Below are 21,721 nucleotides of genomic sequence, written 5' to 3' on the forward strand. Positions count from 1 at the left end.
ATTCTCCCTCTAAACTGTTGAACCAAGTGACTCCCCAATAAGCCTGTCAAACCCTAATCCCTTCTCTGCTTTGTTCCCTTACCAGACATGCCTATTTTGCCACTAAGGCACTACATTGAATGGTTAACAAGTCCTCTACCAGTGGATGCTGCTAATAATGACCTTGTACAGGCCCTGTCTGAGTGGTAGTTTCCCTTACAAATGCAGCACTTAAGGATGATTAGAAGTCATTGGAATATTCAGTGGATACCACCTTGGAAGTAGTGCGTATGGAGTCAGGGCCTCTTCTCATGCCACCCCACTACTAGACAGGAGGCTGCAAGTGCACAAGGAGCTGGGAGGGGACACTGCTGGGACACCTGGGCCCAACTGACCAAAGGAATATCCCACATCATATTCACCATATATAACTGGGGGAAGAAGGAAGAAAGGGGGAGGATGGTTGGAGAGATTGTCTTTATCTTTCCAAGTCACTATTAGGCACGATCACAGCGGGCCCCTGCAGCTGCCTGAACACCTGCCTGCCCATGGGAAGTGGTGAATGAATTCCTTGTTTTGCTTTGCTTGTGTGTGCAGCTTTTGCTTTACCTATTAAACTGTATCTCAACCCATGAATTTTATGACATCTCCTTGGCCCTGCCAGGTCATGGAGGTGGGAGGTGAAGGTGGGATGGAGGAAGGAGTGGCCCTAGTTGTACTTAGTAGCTGGCTGGGGTTACACAGCAAGCAGTTCAGCTGCAGAGACAATTCTGCCCAGGTGTGTTGGTTGTGGCACTCCCATTTTCTTCCTTATGAGGGTGTGTTGGTGTGAAACTGCTGCTACAAACATCCAGGTGTATTTTTTAAAAACATCAAACTATTCCCCAAACAATATGCCTCCCTCAGCCTGAAGGTTACTGCTGGGTAGGGATGGTGGTAGAGACAATGTTCATGCTGGTTTTACTATTAGAGGTGACAGCCAAGTCCTGTCACTTAAGGCACGTGGTATTATTGGCAGCTGGCAGGCTGCAGCAATGTCACTGGGATGAAATAGCTATTACCTACAGCATTTTGTCCCACTCCATTGCAGGCCGTTCCCCAGAGCAGGCATTTGGATAAAAGTTTCCAAAAGTGTGACTTCGTTCCAGCTGTGCCGGGTGGCAGGAGGAAGGGTTAAAAATTAGCAATGCCATTCCCCAGGAATTCATTTTTAATGCACTACAGCAATCCCTTCTCAGCTGTTTTACTTCCTGGTGCAGGAGGAGCTAGAACTGCTCTCCTGCAGTTTTACCCTGGGACTGGAACAGCCTGCAGTGATCCACTACAGTCTCCTCAGATGAGGACATTGTCTAAATATCAGAACATCTTGATATGAATCAAAAGGTGTTCACTTCTATATAAGGGCTTTGCAATTGAACCACAAGCAACTGAACACTGGTCAGTCAAAACTGATCAACTTGGGTAAAGCCTTGGCTGAAATGGAGAAGTGAGTTTAAACCAACGTGGGAGTAGCTTAGTATATCACATGCTGCCTCCAGAAAGACGCAGCAGCAGCCAGGATACGGTCCCATGAAAAAACACTTTCTTACTTGGAGTTTCTATTCCTCTTGGGAGATTTCCCAGAGTGTACTGTAAGCCACCTTACTTCCAAGAAGAGAGCAAACAAAGGGTAAAAAAAATCAACCCAAAAAAGTGTCAACAGTACCGCTGCCAACTTGTTCTTCCAGAGATCAACGCCATGTTTTGAAACAATAAATATATCAAGACACTGATGTTTACTTGGTCTGTAACAGGTGGTAACAAACAGCGAGTCTTTAGAAAAAACTGTTCTGATGTCATTGTGTGGTCACAAGCTTTACAATCATCCCAATGATCCGAGATCCACGGGGGCACATGTACAAATCCATGCTGGGATTCTTGATTTTATCCTGCAGCAGCTGGTCCAGTTCACAGCGCAGCTCCTTCACCAGCTCACCCACCTAACGTGGTAAAACACAGAGGGAAGTGTAAGGCTCAGGACATGCATCTCCTGCCTTCCTAACACCAGCACAGCTCTGCAGCACTCCCAGGATTATCCCTTCTGTTCCTCCTCACCTGGTGAGAGGCAGCCACGAACCGTATCCATCCGTCATCCAGGGAGATGACAAACTCTCCCTTGTGCAGCTGCATGTGCACCTGGCCGCCCCCGAGCAGCACCAGCGGGTACACAGACACCATACTGCAGTCCCGAATGAACACACGGCTCGTCTTGATCTTCTCGTGGTACATCAGGTAGGGGCTCTCAAAGTGCCTCGTCTGGAACACAGACACCACAGACTCGTTACAGTGACGCTTCTCTTCCTGCCTGCTCAGGGCCTGCCTCTCCTACAGCTGCAAAGAGCAGCAAATGTGCCTAAAATGCACCTGCATGACAAACAGACTCTCTCTGATCTGTAAGAACTGCCAATAACTTTGCCAGCGACCACAGGAGAAACCAGCTAATTCCCCAGTGTTGCCTCAAGGCCCCAGCATCCCCATTTCATGCTAAAGACATTTTCATATGTGTATGTTACTCTCTTTCAGAGCAAAAGTGACACAGAGTTCAAAGCCTTTATAACCCAAGTACATGGTTAATGACTGATAAAACACTTTTTTAAAGCAAGTAATTCATATCTTGGAATAGCAATGAATCATCAAACACAAAGACACACTTCATGAGACAAGTATTACCGTACGTCATTGCAAAGAGAGAAGAGCTTTTACCTAAATATTAGTTATTAAGCTGGAAAAGAAATTAACTTCATAATTTGAGGACTCAAAGAAACAAACCAGAGTATGTCCCTGGTTTGTTGATTATTTACCAATATTTATCAATACTGAGGAGAAGCCAGAGGAGCATTTGCAACTGAAACTTCTGCATGCAGCTTTGCAGACATAGCTTAGGAAAACATGAACAGGGGGGTTACGGCATTTCTAGTTCTGCTCCAGAGGCTGGAGCTTAACTGTGTGCCCAAGAGGACACTCAATTCAGGAACACACCATTATATGCAATCCTAACACAGGACTGTTCAACCATTAAGATCTTTTATTTTAAACATCAATAGGGACCCTCATTGCAATCTTAAATACACAAGCAAAGGTGATTTCTTTTACAAAAAAATAGCATGCTTTGCAGAAAAAAAAGAATCCTGACCTGATAATTCACAGATGAAGGATGAATGTGAACGTAACCATCATTTTTGGTAACAAATTTCAGCTCTTCTGCTTTTGGTTGCATTTTGACTGCTCCTGTACTGGTCTTCTGGTATTTACCCTCTGGCTTTTTCACCTGTATGGTAAGAAAAAAAGTTATAAAAATCTGTGGAACCAGAAAACTTTTTACCCTTATGTTCTGAATTTTTCAAAACCAGAAATTCAGTAGTAGTATCATGTCAAGTCATGACACGCCAGGTGCTGTCTAACCCTCACTGTTTGTGACCTCAGCCTTCAAAAAAGCTTTAATTTAGTTTTTAACATTTGCTGCTGGGTCTTGGTGGACACTACAATCAGCCTGTACGAACAGCAGGGGTCTCAAGCAACGCACAGTGGGGCTCCACTGCCTGTCTCTAACACTGTAAGTGGCAACACTTGGTAACCTCAGCCAGGCTCAAGGCTGCCACAACGAGCCCAGACTGGAAGCAGGACGTGTGGAGAGCAGAAGGAAAAAATGAAAAAGCATTCTTTTACCTGGACAACGTTGGGATACAGAGCAGCACACAACATAGCTGAGATCAGCTTGATGTTCTCTGCATTTGAATTTGCCTGTGAAATCAATGCATGCATTAGGTATTCCACAGTTACGTGTATAAAGGGAATGACTGAATTCCTAAAACTGGTTCACTTTTATAGCTGCACTGCTGTGCTTTATAGAGGAGGACACAGCACTGCTCCTGAGGTCTCAGTTTAGACCTGGACTGTGTTCCCCCCACTATCAATGCAGCAAATATGACATCATTATCCTGATGCAGTTAATGCCGAACTGAATTGTTCTCTGACATCTGGCTACAAAGCAGCACTCGAGAGAAAACAAGGACCAGTTGTCCCAATGCACAGTGAGATTCTACAACTGCCAAATCCGTATCACCCTCATCACCATGTAGCCCCGGAGATCTCTGGCCCCAGAGGGATCACTTTGTGAAGACTGCCCACATGAAAAGCTGCAGCATTCTCTTGGAGCACTGAAATGCTGTGAATTACCTCTTCTCCTGTGGCATCCAACACGCCATCGCCTCCTTGGGACCACTTCTTCTCAATGTCCCTGGCTCTTAATCCCTCCTTCACAAATCCAATGTCAGAAAGCAGCTCTGCAAACTGCCGTTTCAGACTGGCAATTTCCTACAAACAGACAAAGGGCTGATGTGTGATGGCCACCACACCCAGTGGGGACAGTCTGTCCCAGTCACTTATTTCTGTCACTAGGGCTCTGCCAGTGTCTCAACCAGTCCCTGTGCAAGGCCACGAACATTGACTTACCTGAAGAACTCTTCCTGACAAGAAGTTCTCCCTGCAGTAGTTGTAGCTTGCTTGAGAGCCCTCTTTGACACTTAAACGCCATCCCTAATTAAGAAGATGAGAAGAAACCTTTAATAAAATATTTCGGCTTCAATTTCAAACACATCACAAAACCCTGAGAGAGGCTACTGAATTTCAACTCACCTTATAGGCCTGGAGAAGAGCCAGGTAGTCACTGTTTCCTACTGCAAACTCCAGCTTCTTTTTGTTTGCTTCTTCCCTTTTATCCCATGGTGACACCTAGACAGGCAGCAACAGATGATGTTTTCTTCCCCTCACCACTTAGACAAGCCACTCTAGAGCTACATGGCACATTATCTTAGGAATTTTCATAGCAGCTCACAGGTCAGAATGCAAATTTTCTCCATAGATAACAGAAAATATGAGGCATTCAAGAAGCCAGACTGACAGTGATTCAACTGAGATCCAAACTGAACTCTGCATTCAAAGCTCAGACATGTTAGTTCCATCATTACCTCAGTTTTGTAACTTGTATTACCAGTAATTTTAAATTTTTACACTAAATTTAGACAAAAGGTCTGCACTTCTTATTTTGAAGTTTAAACTAATATTCACTCTATTTCTACTGTACACTCATAATATAAATACGATTTTGTTTCTGCCACATGGATTTGAACTTCTGCTTATAACTGGACTGTTTCAACAAGCACAACATACAAACAATGTAGGCTAAGAAGAATTAAAATACTGAGGTGTAGAATGCTGCGAGTTACAACAGCGTTTTGCTGCTGCACAGAAACACAGCACTTTGGTTAACAATACTTACAAAAGGTGACTTAAAGGCCAGGCTGGCTGCGATCGTTAGTGCGGGATCCAGGCAGCGGAAGATGGTGCCAAACAGCATTAGCTTCCCAATCCTGACATCAACAGGCAGCGAAGCCAAGTGATATCCCAGCGGGGTGAGCTTTTCATCTGGAGTTAACGCTCCCAAGTCCTGCAGTCGCACCTTTGATGCTTGCAAAGACTCGGTTCTAGGGGGCTCAATTAGTCGTGATAAGACAGAGTGAAGACTCTGTGCAGAAAACATCTCCAGGATCTTAATTCTTAAGGAGGGGGGGAATTAAAAAGAAAAAAAACAAAGAAAAAAATCAGCTTAGTTCCATACACAGGATAAAATAAACAAGTTTTTGTAAAAATAAGACAAAAAAACCCCAAAAGAAAACAGGCTTCAAAGAACATGCTGCCTATAAAAGGTCCTGTAACACATATTTGAAGTCAGGGAGCAATGCGGAATATTGAGTCTGTAAGAACTGGTTTCTATTTAGCATAAAGTTTTTACTGTAAAAATATAATTTGTGCTGTTCTGTTTCCTTTTAGTACAAAGGGGTGCACAGTGTGCAGCAGGGATAGGGAGGCCTCTTCATTTAACATCTGTATGATGGTGGTGCTTAATGCAGGTTGTGGCTTTACTGCTCTGTGCTGCACAGAAACACTGCAAGAGTTCACAGCAGGGAGGCACAAAATCTGTGTGGTAGGTCTGGGGTATAGGAATGCAACTGTCTTCTCTGCTGCTGAGAGATGTAAGAGATGTTATGTTTTCCTGGGATCAGGTGAGAGATAGACAACATGAAGAACAGGGAAAATTGGTGGAGGGTGCAATTAGAGTGGGACTCTAGATCCAGAGGCAGCGCGATAGTGGGATCAAAGCAACCACTCAACAGAGCCATAAACCTACAGAGCATGTTGCTTAGTTTCATCACGTGAGAAAACACTGAGAAGTCAAAACACCTTGATAATGGCATTACAGGTGCTCACGGCAGTAAAGGAAGGACATTCTGGACACTGACTTCTTCAAGAATACAGGGACAATGCTCACCTCAGACAAAGCTGCTCCAAGGGCACTCTTTGTATTTCTGGTAACTGTTGTTTTACAAGCTGATGGTTATAGTGGTGGCTACTGAAAAGATGAAAGCAGACACCCGAGGCTACCCGGCCCGCTCGCCCTTTCCTCTGCAGAGCATTGGCCTTGGACACAAATGTGTCTTCCAAACTTTCCATTCCTTTGCCTGGGTCATATCTGCAGGAGAGGAAGAAAAGAGGTTATATCCATAGAACCATAGAACAGTTTGGGTTGGAAGGCACCTTAAAGATCATCAAATTCCAACCTCACCTGCCATATGCAGGGACACTTTCCACTAGACCAGGTTGCCTAGAGCCCTGTCCAGCCTGGACTTGAACACTTCCAGGGATGGGGCAGCCACAATTTCTCTGGGAAACTTGTTCCAGTGCCTCACTAAAGAATTTCTTCCTAACAGCCAATCTAAACCTGCCCTCTTTCCATTTGAAGTTATTACCGCTTGTCCTTTCACAACTTGCCTTTGTAAAAGTGAGTATTCATGAGTGCAGAGTGAAACAGGCTGGAGGTTAAGCAGGCATATGCTGCCAATTTCTGTATGGATACGATTCCCACCTCTGCACTTGCAGAGTTTAGACTGGCTTCCTCCACCTTGTAGCAGCCTTCTTCAGACCAAGTTTCCTTCGAGTTTTTCCCAGCATTTTGGAAAACTAAAGTTTGCAGCTCAAGACATAGAACAGTTTCCAAGCTCACAAAATCCTCAGGAACTATTCCAGTACCTTTTCTCTTTCATTTTTCCAGAATCAATCACATAGACCACATCATCAATGGTGACAGATGTTTCTGCAATGTTTGTAGAGATGATGATTTTGGTAACATCTGCAGGAGGCCTGAGGAACACAGACTGCTGTTCTTCACTAGACAGTGAAGAATGAAGTGGATAAACAACACACCTGGAAGGACAATATGACACCATGGTCAGTGGCTTTGTCTCCAGCCTCTTCCCTCTTAGGAAGAATCTGCCTGCACACACTATTGCCTCACTAGTGCTACACACTGCCCACAGCCATTCAAAGCAACATAAAACCACAAACCACTCTGCCATAGCACATTTAAGAAACAGAATCATAGAATCATAAAGGTTGGAAAAGACCATTAAATCATCAAGTCCAGTCACCAAACACTGCCACGTCCACCACTAAATCATGTCCCTCAGTGCCACATCTAGACAGCTTTTAAATGTCTAGGGATGGTGACTCCCTGGGCTGCCTGTTCCAATCCCTGACCACCCTTTCTGTGAAGAAATGTTCCCATTTAAACCTTCCCTGGCAAAACGTAAGGCTGTTTCCTCTTGTCTTGTTACCTGGGAGAAGAGGCCAACCCCCATCTGGCTACAATCTCCTTTCAGGTAGTTGTAGAGAGTGATAAGGTCTCCCTTGAGTCTCATTTTCTTCAGAATAAACTCCCACTCAGCTGCTCCTCATCAGAGTTGTGCTCCAGACCCTTCACTAGCTCTGTTGTTCTCTGGAAATGCTCCAGGACTTCAGTGTCTTACTTGCAGTGAGGTGCCCAAAACTGAAACCAGGATTTGAGGTGCAGCCTCACCAGTGCCAATCACTGGTCCTGCTGGCCATGCCAGTGATGACAGATGTTCTAAGAGAATGTTGAGTTTATTCTGAGACCTGTCACTTCTGTAGAGCTGAGCAAATATTCTGCCTCTTTTGAAGAGCCTAAAATCTGACATCTATAATGCCAGGCTGGAAGAAGTCACTCCAGCTAACCTTGCCATGGACATCTGTGTGATAACTGTTTAGTCAAGGATAAACAATTACTTCTAACAATCTGAGGCCAAATGCAACCACAACTAATGTATCTCAGCAAACATTCTGAAACAGAACAAGGGCTGAAATGAAGGTTCAACAGCCCACTGGATCATGAAGAACACAAAATAGGAAACACTCATCCCTAGGGTCTCTAAGAACTTCAAGAAATAACATTCCTGAGCTGAGGGGAAAAAACAAAAGGAGCAAGCCAATAAGATGGTAGAAAAGGAATTACCCTGACTGGAGTCAACTCACACAATTAACAACTTTTATTTACCCCTGGATAAAGGCAGGTTTTGTGCAGGAAACGACTCTTTATATATGGGTAAAGACTGATAGTTTTGTAGCTTTTCTGCCTTACCTCTTGCTGTGCCTGTTATTAAAAAGAGCATTAGACTGAAGCTGCTCATAAAGCATCTTGATTTCTGCTAGACCAGGCAAAAATATCAACACAGCACCTATACATGTAGATTAAAAAAAAATAAACATAAAGGACACCATGATATTTTATTAATGTGCAGAAGGGCTAAATCAAAATTTCAGCTCTGTTTTGCAATTATTGTACAAAAATAGCACACAGACTGTAACAGTCCTTCCCAAAAGACTTTCCAAAGTAGACAATTCTCTTACCTTCCCCATCCCATGCATATCAGAATCTTTGTTACTTGACTAGAAATTATTTTTTTTAAAACTAGTCAGTAGCTACAGAAACTCTGCATGCAAATCATTAGCTTTGGGCTGTCTGTAAGTGCACAACTTCCAAGAATCAACTTTTGTTTATCTCCCAAGGACAATGAAATTACCTGGGGGATATGAATGGCTGCCAGCAACTATCCATTCCAGCAAGGCTTCAATTAGTTCCAGGTTAACTTTGTCCAAGTCCATGAGAGACATTGTTTTCAACACTGCCTTGTTAACCCCTGGGGAAAAAGAAATAAAACACCCAGTAAAACCCTCTCTTGTAAAAAACATTCATGGATGCATTGAGCCAGTGTTGCTGCAAAACAAGGCACAGCTTAGTTTAAACAGCACCTGGCTTAGACCAGGCAGTCCATAGTGACTCTGTGTCATGCTGTCCTTTCCATGCTTTCTGCTCTTCATTTCCTTCCTCATGCCTTACTGGGGCTCAGACCTATCCCAGGCACAGACCAGGCCAGGATTCATCTACTAGCAGAATGACATACACACACCAGTGGTAAGAGGAGCCAAATCACTTCTTATGTCACTTACAGATACCTCCAGGACTCCCTTTTCAAGCTCTCTCTTCTGCCTTCCAATGTTTCTTACATCAACTCCAAAAGACACCTGAGTTCCCTTACTCTTGGTAACTGTCTAGCAGGAATCTGAAGATTTTAAGCAATGGCTCTCACTCAGTACCACTGTGGAGCTCACCACAAGGGTGTGCAGGGATGAACTCTTCAGAACTAAGCACGAGGAGGATTTTGACGATGGCAGAGTACAAAGTTCATGGAAAGACCTGTTTCTCTGATTAAGTCATGCACAGTGTCACTGAATTTCCCAAAGAAGGCTTGACACGTAGAAGTTACCTCCTTGAAGTGGGCAGATGCAGTCTTAGTAAAGCTGCTTCAGCAAGAACAAATACAGAGGAGAAAGTAGAATTAACAATGCATCTCAAAAAGCATGGAAAAAGACAGTAGCTGAAATTGTCCAGTTTCAGATGCTGAGAACTGGTTTCAGCCAAGATGTTTGCTCTAGTTTAAGAGAACAAGGGCTTCTTTTATTTTTTTTAAACTGGCAGGTTTCTCACTAGAACTTCACAAATACAAAACTCTGAATAATATATAAGCATTCAACTTACAGTATTACATGCTGACATACCATATTGTCTGGCAAATGCTATTGTGCCAATTCATTAAATATAAGAAGATCACCTTTATATCGTGTTAGGAGCTGCTTCAGAGTTAATTTTTGGTCTGGGTCTGAATTGCTGACAATGGTGTCTGTGCCTTCCAGAAGGCCAGCACATCTCAAGTCCTCCTCTACTTCTTCAAATGCAGTTCTTTTGTGTCTCCCATTCTGTTTGCTTTCTTGCTTTGTCTTCCGCCTGTAGGGACTACTGTCCTCTAAAACATACCTGAACAGCAGAAGAACATTTGGTGGTGTAAAAAGAAGCCTATCAGTCTCCTTCTAATAATTAACTACAGAGATAGGGTATCAATAATTTATTTTAAGTCTGAGAGGAACTTTGCATAAGCAGGTTGCAAAACCATGGGTAATATGAAGGTCAAGGTGTCCTTTTACATAGGGATGTTAATCTATTAAAGGTTGTGATGCGAAAGACTAGGACTTTTACAAACTTGACAACTAAGTGGGCTTAGTGTTGCTCAGAGCAACAAACTGCAAGTAATTAACAATAGTTGATCATTTTATTATCTGGAATATCTGAAATGCTCTCAGTAACTATAAATGGTAACAGAAATCCACTACCTGAGTTGAAAGGTAGGGCTTACAAGAGGGAATTGTTTGGTATCCTACGTTTTTCATCTCCAGCACTTAAATCTACATCCAAATTTCTTCTGCTTCTCAATATCTAATCACCTCTGAAACAAGCAAAGCACAAGCACCAACAAAGTATTCATTAGCAAAGCTGACCTTTCCTTGAGTACTAATGTGGTATCTAATGCAAAAAAGCTTTGTTTTGCATGAGATCCTAAACCCCACTGCAGTATAAGTCATAGTTTAAAGTCAGGGCTTTAGCAGAGCTCCACGACTGCACATGATGGGAGAGATTTGAGAGCATTTACTTTTTAAATATATGCAAAGCACTACCGCAGTGTCAAGGTCAGCAGTGCAACCTCAAAGGCCAAATGCACCTGAGAATGTATGAATTTCATACCTTGTCATTGCAATCACATCTTCCAGAAAAAACTGGTCCACAGGAAACGTTCGACCTAAAAGGAAACAGGAGAATGGATCTATCTACATGCCACACAATACACAGAAAAGAGGAAAAATAATATAATAATTTGATACAGGTTATTATGACACACACTGGCTTCGCAGCTCTCCTTTATGCTGCACCCTTCAACACAATTTCTGACTAGGATAAAAGAGTGGGTGTATACCAAGCATGGTTTGCAGTCTCTGATATAAATCAAAAGCAGCGTGACCAGCAGGACAAGGGAGGGGATTCTGCTCCTCTGCTCTGCCCTTGTGAGACCCCACCTGGAGTGCTGTATCCAGCTCTGGGGTCCTCAGCACAGGAATGACATTGACCTGCTGAAATGGGTCCAGAGGAGGTCATGAAGGGGACTAGAGGGGTGCAGCACCTCTTGTGAGGAAAGGCTGAGAGAATTGGGATGGCTCATCCTGAAGAAGTCTCCAGGGTGACCTTATTGGGGCCTTTCAATACCTAATGGGGGCCCACAAGAGAGCTGGAGAGAAACTTTTGACAAGGGCATGTAGTGATAGAACAAGTTGTAATGGTTTTAAACTGTGAGAAAGTAGGTTTATATTGAATATTAGGATGAAATTCTTTACTGTGAAGTTGTTGAGACACTGGACAGGTTGCCCAGAGTAGCTGTGAATATCCCACCCCTGGAAGTGTTGCTTGAAGCAACCTGGTCTAGTGAAAGAGTGTTCCTGCCCATGGCAGGGGCGTGAAACGAGATAACGCTTAAAGGTCCTTTCCACCCCAAACCAACCTAGTTTTTACAGTAACGTGCTCAATGCACTTACGCAGACAGAAGGGTTGATACACTTAGACACTTATGGGAACACATCATGAGCCTACATGTTCCTATCATGGTCCATGTAATAACATAGCAATTTAAAAGGCACATTTGGCTAAATATGTACACATCCAGCTGGATCCTCTCACTGATCCTTTTTCCACAAGGATACAGAAGTCTTCAGCTGTGGTGAAACTAGCCCAGAGAACCATGTCATGTTCTTCTGCTGGTATACAGACCACAAACCCATCTCCATTTCCAAGTCCTTTCTCTCCTAAATCTCATTAGTCTTTCCTTCCAAGCCCTTAGAATCATACTTCTTGCATACATCCTCATCTTGCCACTTTGCAAATTAGCCCCTTGCACTTGAATTGAGAAAAACTTAGCAAGAAAAAATGCTGAAAACAAATGTCTAAAACAATAAATGTGACAAGATAATAAAAATGAACAGTTTTCACCTGGTATGTTAATAATTGGACAGGAGTGAAAGTATTGAGAAAAAAGCTCTGCATTCAGGGTGGCACTCATTAGTATAATGCGCATGTCTGGCCTCTGAAGCATTATATCCTTCAAAACCAGCAGCAAGAAGTCACTGAAGAAAACAAGCAAAAAGACATTTAAATTCCTTCAGTGTTAACTTTCAGAGCCTCTATTTTTCTCCCCATTCTGTCCACCTTCCTGGTGTTTTCAATAGCACAGTAGTACCATCACAGAAGCATGAACTTCTCAGAATGGAAGGCAATCTGCAATCTAACTCTTTTTGGTTGTTCCTTACTGGAGTGTCAGGATTACTTAGCAAATTCATTTAAGCAACAAAAAGCCTTATAAACTACTTGCATTAATGACAATGTAAGAAATTAGGTAAGAAATTAACTCAAAGTAACGGACGAGTCCTTTTTGCTCCTCTTCTTCACTGGAAGAGTTATTCAAACTTATTCACTCTTCCCTGCTCACTGTATCCTTCCCTATGTATTTATAGCTTTTGTGGCATGCCTGGAAGACTAATTTGAAGTGATTTTAGATGAGGACAAAGAATCCTTGAGAGACACAAGCTGTTTTACAAGACTACAATATCATCTGAGTGAGCTGTAGAATAACAGGTCATAGAAAAAGCCTGTAAACCCACTGCACTGCAAGGTTTCAAAAGGAAAATAGCAAAGAAAAGGATCCTTGCCACTTCATTTACAGAGATACTGACAGACATTACCTTTTGCCTGTCATCAGCAGGTAAGTACGGTAAAACTGCAGGAGGCTAGAGCAGGACAGGATGAGACTGTCTAGAACCAGTAAAATCTATAGACATGAAGAAAATGTGAGCACTTGTCCCTTGCAGGTGCTCTGCATCAGGACAAAAATTCCCCAAGGGACATGTGAAGAATTATGGTATTTGATAAATGCTGAAACATAGAAAGTATAAGGAACAGACAGCTCTGGATAAAAAGTTACTTAAACCTCCAGCCCCATCCAAAACATCTTTTCAACACTATTGCAATGTGACAGTACATTGAAGACACAGCAATTTCAGAGAAATGTGCTTTCTTGCAAGCTGTGCAATATAATTTCCTACTGCCCAAACACAAGAACCTAAAACCAGACTCCTTCCACCATCCCACATTACTGCCACAGGATCAGTTACTTGCACCTTAGTCACCTTTATCCTTTCTTTCTTCATTTGGCTTAGAGGATAAGAGATTATTTATAGGAGATTATTTACCTTTCTTCTGTTCTTTCATGAACTTCATCAACAATAACATGTGTGATTCCCTGCAAAGTCAGATCTCCTTCCAGCCTTCTCAACAGCACACCAGTAGTGCAGTACAAGAGTCTAGTAGCTGAGGACTTGAAGGGTAAGACAAAGCATTCAGTTAACTGGGCAAATTAACACAGTGCAAAGAGTGTGTGTTACTATAAAGCATTTGGTTTCAGCTGAGTCCCAGGTTCGACAGAAAGGGAACAAACAATCCCTGCAGGAGATAGGCTGATTGATTTTAATTTCTTGACTGAAACTGAGAACAGCTGCTTCTTACCAAGGGGCATTGCTAACGATCAAAAAATCAGAACCATTTTTCCTGTGGATATTGTTTTCTGATAAACAACCAGATCTCTGTTCCTAGAAAGAGTCAGTTAATCTCTTTTTTAACACACTTCTTGGAAAAAGCAATCACCTGCAATGCAGACAAAACTTCACTTGCAAGACAGCAGTTTGAATTCAACCACCCCCTTCTGGCTGACTGTAGCTGTACCATTCAATCTCCACTTGGGAGACAAATGGAAATGGCAAGAGGCAGAAAAGAAGCCAGCAGCCTTCCTAAGGACAGCAGCATTACTCATCCTCTCACATCCCATCACCTCTGTCACCAGAAAGCACAACCACGGGACGTATCACTGCACTCTCATTCTGTAAAGTGAACTGTGCAACTTGAGACAAAATAAAATAGAGAATATGGTTGATAATATAAAATATAGGTGATACAAACTTGCTTATCTCACTACACGGCAGGTATAGGACAAAGATTCTGCATACCAGAGAAGCACTAAGCACATTTCAACAGAACTAAATGAAAATCAACAAGTAAAGCACAGATACCTTTACACTTTCCAGACGGATCTGATATCCAACAGTGAGTCCAATCCTTTCTGTTCTTTCTTTGGCTACACGTTCAGCCACAGAAATGGCAGAGATCCTGCGAGGCTGAGTGCAGATGATGTTTGCAACTCTGCTTGGAGATCCTTGCAGTGAAGCATCCAAAATAAACTGAGGAATCTGAGTGGTTTTCCCACATCTGTACAACAAAATCAGAGATTAATTAAAACCCCCACAAATGCAACACCTTCCATCCACATAAATTAAGTTGACTGCACTCCACTTTAAATTTGCATTGCTTCATTAGAAGTGATCTTTCATATGAAGTTCCCCTAGGACTGCTGTCACTGGTCACACATGGACCACCACCCTAACCTTTCCAAGACATGGATATTCACATGCATTTCACATTCTTCTGTGTCTACTTTGATACACAAAGTCAGTATGCATAATCACCCTCTTACCCTGTCATGCCACTCACAACAAGAACTTGGTGGCTCTTCAGCAAATCCAGAATGTTTTCTCTCTCTTGCCATGCAGGGAGCTTCTGTCTTTCATACAGCATGGACTGGAAGTGCCTAGAAGACTGATGCACAAAACCATACAGCACAGCAGTAAGAACACCACTGGAGAGGAATAGAACCATTTGAAACTTCAGCTTGTGCCTTAAATATTTCTCTCTAAAGTAAGCAAGAAAGAAGATTGTATGTTCTGCACATTATACCTTTCTCTGCTGAAACTGCGCGCAGATTTTAACATTTTCGTTATAGAGAGACTTTGCCTGCACATCATACTTTTTGGAAAGCTTTTTCTTGAGGTTCACATAACTCTCATTCTCCACAACAACTTGTTCAGGCTCTTCTTCCTCCTCCTCTTCTGCAATTGCCTCTTCTTGCTGAGGCTCTGACACTGTTGAGGCTTGAGACAGAGAGCACAGAGTTAAGTATTCTCATTACTAAAGAACAGGATCTCATCAGCAATGCAGAGAAGACACACATTCCATCAGCATTCTCAATGAAGAACCTGATTAGACTGGACCTGAGGGCCTGCAGGACTGTTTTTGACAAGCATTTAGTTCAACACAACCAGCAAACCTTCCCTCACTTCACCAAACAAACCACAACTTCTCCAGCCCCATCTCCACTGCTGCACCAGCTGTGCTGCCAACACCATGCCCTGGGTGGCCACACAGGGAACCAGAATGGTAACTTGGGTTGCCTTCCTGAACTTCTGTGTCTCAGTTCACCTCTCCAATTACCACACAGCCACTTCTATGGGACACAGGACTTTGATGGTCTTAGTGTTTTAATTAATTGTTAAGTGACTGCCAAATACTTTTAAACCAAAGCTGAGACCAGGCATTTTGGTGCCTACTGCCCATCAACTGAAGTGGGATTTTCTCAGACTATAAGCCAGCCCTTGAAAGTTTTAAATTTACATTTATCTAAACAAGGTATTTTATAGCATAAGAAAGATTTTATAACTAACAAAAATGATTTACAATATCTTGATTTCAGTTTCTGGAACAAAGGTGTCTTTCTGTAGAGCTATTAAAAATGGAATAATTTGTTTTACTGTAACAAAACCACAGGCTGTCACTATTTAAGTGCTCTAAAATGTGATGCAGTTGTTCTTGAAGACTGTTGAAGAAAGCTTGCCTTAGATAAAACAGTTTTGAAATTGAGAGCTTGAAAGTCACCTATGCCACAGAGTTGCTGTCACTCTGCCATAAGTGACACAGCCTCAACTCTCCTCCCCCTGCGAAATCAACCTGATTGCACTTGTATATATAAAAAGGGATGATGCTTTTAACAACATTCTAGAACCAGCTGCAACACTTGCTTAGCCTTAAATCCACCTTTATAAAGTTAATTCAGAGGAAGTGTTAGCAATTTTCAGTTAATTAAAAAAAGTTTCTGAACTAGTGAGTAGCAGGTGCACCAAGGTATTGCAAACAACCTCTCCTGTTCCCTTCCAAGCCTCTGGTCCATTTGTGTGAGCTCATACCATATTTCTCCATGCCTTTTCATGGATTGTGTGGGAATGGGCATCACTCACTCTGCCAAACCACACTCATTAGCTCTGTGCTCCTTTAACTCAGTTCTGCCCATCACAAAACCTCTGCAGCAGCCTGATTACAGAAGGGACTTCCTAAGGCACAGACAGATAATGGGTCTGGCTCACCACATAATCTGAACCTCCAGAAACAGATTTGGAACAGATGGCAGAACTGGGGGTTGTCTTGTCTCTCTCTTTTCTTTTTTTCCTTTTACATATTTTTGACTGTTCTTAACCCAGAAACCATAGAAGATTTGGTGTACCTTCAGAGAGCTGACTTGAACCAGGTGTAGTCTCTGTCTGTAGCTTTACAGAAGGTGTTGCCAGCAGGGACACTGGAGGAACACTGTACTTGTGTTGCGTACTGCCAAGTAATGCGCTTATTTCATGTTCATCTTCTAGGCAAGTCACTAAGGTATACACCACTGGTTCATGAGACTCTGCAGCTACCAAGGCCTTTCCAAAAAGGAATTCAGCAATGTGTAAACGACAAGCAAGGGGCAGATTCTCATCAGTGGAATAGAATGCCACAAGAGGTGCTTGAAGTGGATACTTGTTGTCTTCGGGAAATCTTACTTCAAGTTCATATATGGGACTATCATTTTTATGTCTGAGATGAGCATCATCTACAGAGTTCTTGGATTGTTTTAGTGGATGGTTTGGAGGGAATTCATGTGCAAATCTGCATTTTGAACCAAACCTGCAGCCTCCTTGGAGATAAAATTTACATATTTCCTTTGAAGTCTGTTTTGCTGTGTCCCTAGTACAACCACCCTTTTGTTTAGATTTGCTGAGTCTGTTTGCTAGGTACTCCAATTCCAAACTGAAAGTCCAGACATGATTTTTAATTCTTTCTACAAATTTTTCTCCATAGATTGACCGGAGGGCAAAAGCTTCTTCTTGTCTCTGTTCTAAACATTCTTCTTGACTGGCTTCAGCAGGTGTTGCAGACACCTGCATCTTCTCTCCATATCTTTCAGTAAAGCACTGCAATAGCAAATACTCCAAGGATGCCCCAATATTACCATTGCAGGATCTTAGTACTGTTCTACAACGCTCACAGTCAAAGCCATACCTGCACCAAAACAGAGACAACATGGCAACAAGTGAGTGAGAGACTCATATGAAGCAAAATAACCACAGATCTGCTTGATTAGGCTTATAGTAAGAAGCATGTATGGCATGAGATACTATTATTACCATTAGGGGAAAAATAACCCCACACAAAAGTATTTATGCTCTTAAATAACAGTGGCAGGCAGCAATTTGGTGTCTGTGAATGGCAGTCTGTGGTTTATAAGACAATAAATTAGTTCAGGTGGCAACTATCTTACACTTCTGAATGCAGCACATAATAGTTACAAGATTGGATTTCCCTATTGAACTATATATACTAAATCCTTCCAAAAAGCTGTCACATATAAAATACTCTCACACAAAGCATAAATATTTAATAGATACTCATGCCTGAGCAAAATGGATGAAGAACACTCACAAGGTTTTGAAACACTACCTACCTGGGAGAAACATACATGTAAAAGCAATGCTCCCTAAGCTTTTCTAGTATCTGTTTCATTGTCTTGGAGAAAGGATTGAAAACATCACTGAAAGAGGCTGGAGCAATTATTTTCATAAAATCATTATTTTAAATTCACCTAGTTGAGGATTAAATTTGTAGGAGATACAAACTCAGTTCCGCACATAGAACCTCCCCAGCGTTAAGAAGAAGTCCAAGCCCTGAGGTCTTACAGTATTGAGACTAGTGATTTACCTCTTCAGAATACAAATTATTCACTAAAGAGCATCACCTGGAGAGTTTGTGTACAGCAAATGAGGACACTTCACTTTCTACAATTCTGTGCTCAGCTGGCTTGGCAGACAACCTTGGTATTACTTCAGAAAGTTCCTGTTCTGTTGACCAGCACTGTTCATCATCAAGGTAATCAGGTTCATCATCATCTTCACCAGCTACACTGATAAAAAGAGTTATCAAATTAATAAAGTGAAACAAAATTATACTGTTGAGTAGACACAAAACTCTCCCTCTGAAGTTTTAAATCCTTCATTTAAATGGAATATTTGGCTACCCCTTTCCCAGAGTTAATATTGTAGATAAACAAAGCAGATTCAAAACTGTAGGATTTAAGATAAAATTAAAAGTTACTGTTTTCATTTCTAACAGTACACCTGTTAAACCATGCCCATTGGGAAGAGCTGGCAGTAGTGCCTCCATTTAAACTAACCCTGATTCAGGAGCCAGCTCCTGGCCTTGAAGCTCTTGAAGAAGTTCTTTCACTCTTCTTTGATTCTCTGATGTCATGTGTATGGTCTGGAGAGGCATTTTTGCTTCAGGTCTCTGTTTCATTTGCCCTCCTCTTTTGGCAGGGGCACTTGATCTGAAAATTAAAATAGGACACAACCATGAGTTATCTGCCTGGCTCAAATAATCTTGACTGAATTGGGATGTGTTAGGGTCCAATCCTGTAATTCAAAACTGGCAAATCAAAGTAAGGCAAGTCCATCACCTAAGGATTATTCAGCTGGATTCACTCTTACATGACCAGGATCTGTGCGTCTGTATCTGCACACACATACATGCACATATGTATCCTACGTCAAATCCAAAGTCATTTACTAAGAACTTTGCTAGGTAAAGCTGTTCTCAGACTACAAGACAACATATTTCTAAGATCGATTGGTCAGAACACATACAGGATACTAAACTAACTCTACACACTTATTTTCTATGGCCCAGCTTCTGCTTTGTATACATGACAAAGAATATCCTGTGTTTATTAGTGTTTTCTGACCAAAAGTGTTCTGAAAATACTTTATGACCAAAGAAGAAAAACAGACATTTAAAAAATAAAACCCTATCTTAGCTATAAAATTTATAAAGTTTTAATCAAAAAATATCATAATAATCATAAAAACTGCTTCATACTGAAACAACTTCATCACCCTTTCACTCTTCTCTATATTTAAAGAACTCCAAAACCCACTCCTAAATGTCTATGTAACCCAATCTGCAAAAAACTATCCCAAATGTTCTGAGGTATTCCAAACAATCCTGAAGTATACCAGACACCTCTATGCCAATCCCCCCAAATTAACAGAAATACCTGGATTCTAGCCTTGGGTCCTCGAAGAGACAAAAATCATCTCCATCGTCCCAAATTTTGGTTGAACCTTTCCTATTTCCACCAAGCTGAGGCTTATTTGAATGGCCACTGCTGCCTCCTCCTCTTCCACTGCCTCCTCTCCCTCTTCCTCCTCCCCCTCCTCCTCTCGCTCTTCCTCCTCCTCTGTTGGGCTTTCCTCTTCTCCTCCCTGCTGAACTCATATTCTCTTGCTGCAGAATGAGAAAAAATAGCTCTTAGTTATGAAGATGATTCAGCACATTGCATATGTCCAAGCACACATTATTTGTTTTCCTATGTGACAAGAGAAGATAATGTCTCAAACCACAGCTAATTATCTGTATGTTGGTGTGTCTGTATGGACCTGGAGCAAAGAATGTTCTTCTACAACATTGTTTTGTAAGCTCTGTGGCTTTACAAAACAAAAGCAATATTCCTCACAGCTATTCAGCTAAAAACTCTCCGTCAGAAACATGAGCCCACCAGCAGTGCTGCCTAGCCTGGGAGCTCCAGTTCTGCACTCTGATGGAATTTTCTTGGATATGGAGGCCCACAGGACAAATCTTCAGGGGAACTTCCACTGAAGAAAGCAGCCCCTGTGCTGTCACTTTTCAACTCAAGAGTTTGCAGGTTGAGAGTAAAAGGTGGAAGCAGAGCTAGAGCCAAAGATAAGATGTTTCTTCATGTTAGCTGAGGTCAAACTCCTGATCCATCCCCTTCTGCTCAGAGCTGCCCAGGCTGTGAGCGCTCTGGGAGCCTCCTCAGGGGAGTGACTAGGGACTGGTCTTGGAATACAGAAGCCTTCCTCTCCTCCACACAGCAGGATCTTCCCCAGTGCTCACACAAGCCCATCAGGACTGAGCAGCTGCCAAGGCCAGAACAGCTCAACATGATGCTCCAGCTGGACATTCCTGCTAATGGAAAGCTATTGCAGGGAGAGGCAAGGACCTCTAAGCAGTCCGACAGGCACTTATTCCCTGGATCTTTCCACTGGCACCTCTAGAGCCAGGACAAGAACTGATGTGGCCACGCACAAGTAACTGCCCAGACGAGGGTTTGGAGGAGCGGCAGCGGTTTGGGCTCGGAAAGGACAAACTCTCCTTTTAGTAGGCGTTGTTCCCACCGGGGCCGGACGGGAGTTCCATCCAGGCCGGCGCCCACGGAGCAGCCCCAAGGCAGGGAGGGAAGGGGGCGAGCAGGGCGGGGAGAAGGGGGCGAACAGGGCGGGGAGAAGGGGGCGAGCAGGAAGGGAAGAAGGGGGCGAGCAGGAAGGGAAGAAGGGGGCGAGCAGGAAGGGAAGAAGGGGGCGAGCAGGAAGGGAAGAAGGGGGCGAGCAGGAAGGGAAGAAGGGGGCGAGCAGGAAGGGAAGAAGCGGGCGAGCAGGGCGGGCGAAGGGGGCGAGGGAGGCGAGCAGGGAGGGAAGAAGGGAGCGAGCAGGGCGGGCGAAGGGGGCGAGCGAGGCGAGCAGGGAGGGAAGAAGGGAGCAAGCAGGGCGGGCGCCCCGCGGCCGCTGCCACTCGGGGTGTCCCCCCTGGGCACAGAGCGGCCCCTCAGCCTCCTCCCGCGGGCCCAGCCCCGCACCCCCTCTGGGAACCCCCAACCTCCCCTCCCAGCCCTGCCCCTCTCGTTCCTGTCCCCAGCACCCCATGCCCTGCACACCCACTCGCCTCCTTTGTCCCCAGCACCCCATCTCCTGCACACCCACTCGCCTCCCCTCAGGCTCCCTCGCAGACCCCTTCCCCGCGCACCACCTTCCCCTCCGCGGAGCCGTGACAGCCTCCGGGGGCTCCACTGCCCGCTCTCACCCCGCTACCGGTACCAGCACCCGCACACCTCCCTGACCCGGAATCGCGGCGTTCCCTTCCGGGCCGCGGCCGCCCCCGCCCACTCCTTCCTCCCCGCTCCTCCTTCCTCCCCGCTCCTCCTCCCTCCCCGCTCCTCCCTCTGCTCCTCCCTCCCCGCTCTTCCCGCTCCATCTCCTCCCGCCGCTCCTCCCTTCCCCCCGCTCCTCCCTCTTCGCCGCTCCTCCTTCCCAGCCCTCCCTTCCCGCTGCTCCTCCCTCCCGGCCCTCCCTCCCCGCCCCGCGGGCGGGACTGGGG

At 43.8% G+C, this 21,721-nt stretch overlaps 1 protein-coding gene across 5 annotated transcripts; it reads right to left on the reverse strand.

The window, feature by feature from the left end:
• Window positions 1–1,676: 1,676 nt before the first annotated feature.
• Window positions 1,677–21,516, reverse strand: DHX57 (DExH-box helicase 57). 5 transcript variants are annotated; one of them, XM_071581298.1, is made up of 24 exons: window positions 21,456–21,516; window positions 19,605–19,834; window positions 18,726–18,878; window positions 18,291–18,455; window positions 16,746–17,557; window positions 15,149–15,342; window positions 14,889–15,010; window positions 14,428–14,623; window positions 13,555–13,679; window positions 12,299–12,432; window positions 11,006–11,060; window positions 10,041–10,243; window positions 8,952–9,068; window positions 8,510–8,606; window positions 7,105–7,278; window positions 6,347–6,547; window positions 5,297–5,573; window positions 4,654–4,749; window positions 4,471–4,554; window positions 4,195–4,332; window positions 3,685–3,759; window positions 3,152–3,286; window positions 2,074–2,274; window positions 1,677–1,958 (listed from the first exon to the last, which is right to left on the reverse strand). In XM_071581298.1, the coding sequence occupies exons 2-24, from the start codon at window positions 19,823–19,825 to the stop codon at window positions 1,815–1,817; spliced, it is 4,119 nt and encodes a 1,372-aa protein (XP_071437399.1). In that variant the 5' UTR covers window positions 19,826–19,834; window positions 21,456–21,516; the 3' UTR covers window positions 1,677–1,814. The 5 variants fall into 5 exon arrangements, with proteins under 5 accessions (XP_071437399.1, XP_071437407.1, XP_071437380.1 ...); XM_071581306.1 differs by having other exon boundaries at window positions 21,465–21,486; XM_071581279.1 differs by having other exon boundaries at window positions 21,428–21,470.
• Between the last annotated feature and the right edge of the window lie 205 nt (window positions 21,517–21,721).

This window comes from Pithys albifrons, chromosome 2 (genome assembly GCF_047495875.1).
Source record: "Pithys albifrons albifrons isolate INPA30051 chromosome 2, PitAlb_v1, whole genome shotgun sequence".
In the NCBI taxonomy this organism is placed as follows: Eukaryota; Metazoa; Chordata; class Aves; order Passeriformes; family Thamnophilidae; genus Pithys; species Pithys albifrons.

Excerpts from the sequence above, each read along its gene's own strand:
- DHX57 (XM_071581298.1), bottom strand. The coding sequence starts at position 19,825 with ATGAGTTCAGCAGGGAGGAGAAGAGGAAAGCCCAACAGAGGAGGAGGA. Across the intron at positions 4,750-5,296 it reads TGGCCTTTAAGTCACCTTTT|GTGTCACCATGGGATAAAAG; the intron begins GTAAGTATTGTT and ends CTGCCTGTCTAG. Across the intron at positions 4,555-4,653 it reads CTCTTCTCCAGGCCTATAAG|GGATGGCGTTTAAGTGTCAA; the intron begins GTGAGTTGAAAT and ends CTTCTTAATTAG.